This window comes from Bison bison, unplaced genomic scaffold, assembly GCF_000754665.1.
Source record: "Bison bison bison isolate TAMUID 2011002044 unplaced genomic scaffold, Bison_UMD1.0 scf7180017864063, whole genome shotgun sequence".
NCBI lineage: Eukaryota > Metazoa > Chordata > Mammalia > Artiodactyla > Bovidae > Bison > Bison bison.
In genome coordinates, this window is record NW_011494635.1 from 4,114,632 (window position 1) to 4,116,465 (window position 1,834).

At 61.1% G+C, this 1,834-nt stretch overlaps 1 protein-coding gene across 1 annotated transcript in view; it reads left to right on the forward strand.

Annotated features, from left to right (window-relative positions):
* Positions 1 to 541: 541 nt before the first annotated feature.
* CST7 (cystatin F (leukocystatin)) overlaps positions 542 to 1,834 on the forward strand; it is a 4,017-nt gene continuing 2,724 nt past the window's right edge. Inside the window, exon 1 of the mRNA XM_010836607.1 lies at positions 542 to 589. Coding sequence (XP_010834909.1) covers positions 542 to 589 — 48 coding nt within the window. The remainder of the gene's footprint in view (positions 590 to 1,834) is intronic.

A 1,834-nucleotide genomic window follows, 5' to 3' on the forward strand; every position in this document is an offset into this window, starting at 1 on the left:
GACAGAGCTTTGTGGGGGACCAGTGACAGCATTTGGTGCTGGGAGGTTCTCACCAGAGTGGAGCAGGCCCCTAGCTGAGCGGCCCTCGCAGAGCCATCCAGAGCTCCGTCTGGACCAGGGACCCAGCTGGGCCCACCTTCCAGGAGGGGTCCCACTCGGGCAGCCAGTGCCAGTCCCCCTGACAAAGAGGCTGTCACAGGCACCAGCGGGTCACACGTAGGGTCAGGGGGCCTATGGAGACCCTACTCAGACCCAGATGGGGCCCACGCCTTCTCTGCCCACGGCCAGTGCCCCCTCCATGCTCCACGCACACAGAAAGGAAACCCTGCAGCTGGGCTGATGTGGCCGGCCCAGCCAGCCTGGTTCTCACTCCTGGTGGGGGTCTCCTGTACCCGCTGCCACATCAGACGCCCAGTTCTAAGGGCTTTGTGAAGACCTCAGACGACGGTGGAACCAGCCTCCTCTGGGAGCCTCAATCTAAGCTATGGGATCACTGACACCCCAGCAAGACCACCCTGCCAAGCTGAGCTGGGCGTCCGCCATGTCCCAGCCTCTGCTAGGACCCATGGACAAGGCAGCCCCAGGAAAGGTTCCAGCATCTCTGACTGACCCCAGCCCGGGCTCCTGGGCACAGAGACCCACACAAGCCATCCTGCCAGGTTCCTGGGCCCCAGCCCAACCAGCCCACTGGGCCTAACCCCCACCCACCCCCAGCTCAAGTTGAAGGTCCTCTCGGCCCATCAGCCTCATGACTGGGGGGTCTCTGTCCCCCAGTCTGGCCCCTGAGGAATGAAGCCCCCACGCGCTGCTGACCTCACAGCAGTTTTCCTCCCAGGAGTCAAGATTTCTTCACAACCAGGGAGCTCTGTATCCTCTGATAGTGGGGCCCACACCCAGCACCCCAAGTCTGCAGTCTCCCGTGAGGAGGGACCCGGGCAGCACTGACCCCTTCTCTCCACACTCTACGCCTGGAAGCTCGTCCACACGTCTGTGGCTCCAGCCTGACCACCTTGTGCTGACCACAGCCCCACTGAATCCTCCAAAAGATGCTCCCCAAGGTCACGGCCAAGGGAGGCAGAGTAACCCTCCAGGCAGCACAGGCCAACAGACCATCCACACTGGCCAGAACGCAGCTGAGCCCTAACTCGGGCTGTGCATGAAACGGGGACCCCATACTCCACGCAACTCAGAGGAAGACCACAGCTGAGCGGTCACTGGGGGATGGGTCAGCTCTGGGTCACCTCGGACACATGACTTCAGGAAAATCGGGGGAATTCCTAGTAAAGAGAAGTAATCTACCACCCAAACCCTCCTCCCGTTCTCCCTCCCCCACAATTTTGATTTTAATGCACAAGTAGTCTGTGACCACTGCAGCAAAACTGAGAAATGGTTGAAATCAAGTCAGCCCTGAACCACCAACTACAATTTCTGCCATCCACCTGCTTCCTGAACTTCCAGAGGAGCAGCACACGGGTGGCCCGGGGACCTGGCAGCCTGGTGGTTTCAGTCCAGAGTCCTGGGAGTGATGGACAGCCTCCAGGCACCTCCCCCTTGGCCACTTCCTGGAGACAAGCGGAGGGGTCAGAGCCAGAGGGCAGCCTCAGAGGCCAGGGGCAACTTCTCTGCACACCAGGGCTCATTCTGACAGAGGCTCTGGGGGGCTGTCCAGGTTCCTGTGACTGTCAGAGATGACCTGGCTTCTGAAAAGGGCCAAGTGGGCAGGGATGGGACCTCTTCTTACCCATCTCTCTGCCCCCCACAACACTGGCCCTCGGCTGGGGACAGGGCAGCCACGGAGACACACAGGAGATGCACCAGGAGGCACGGGGTGGAC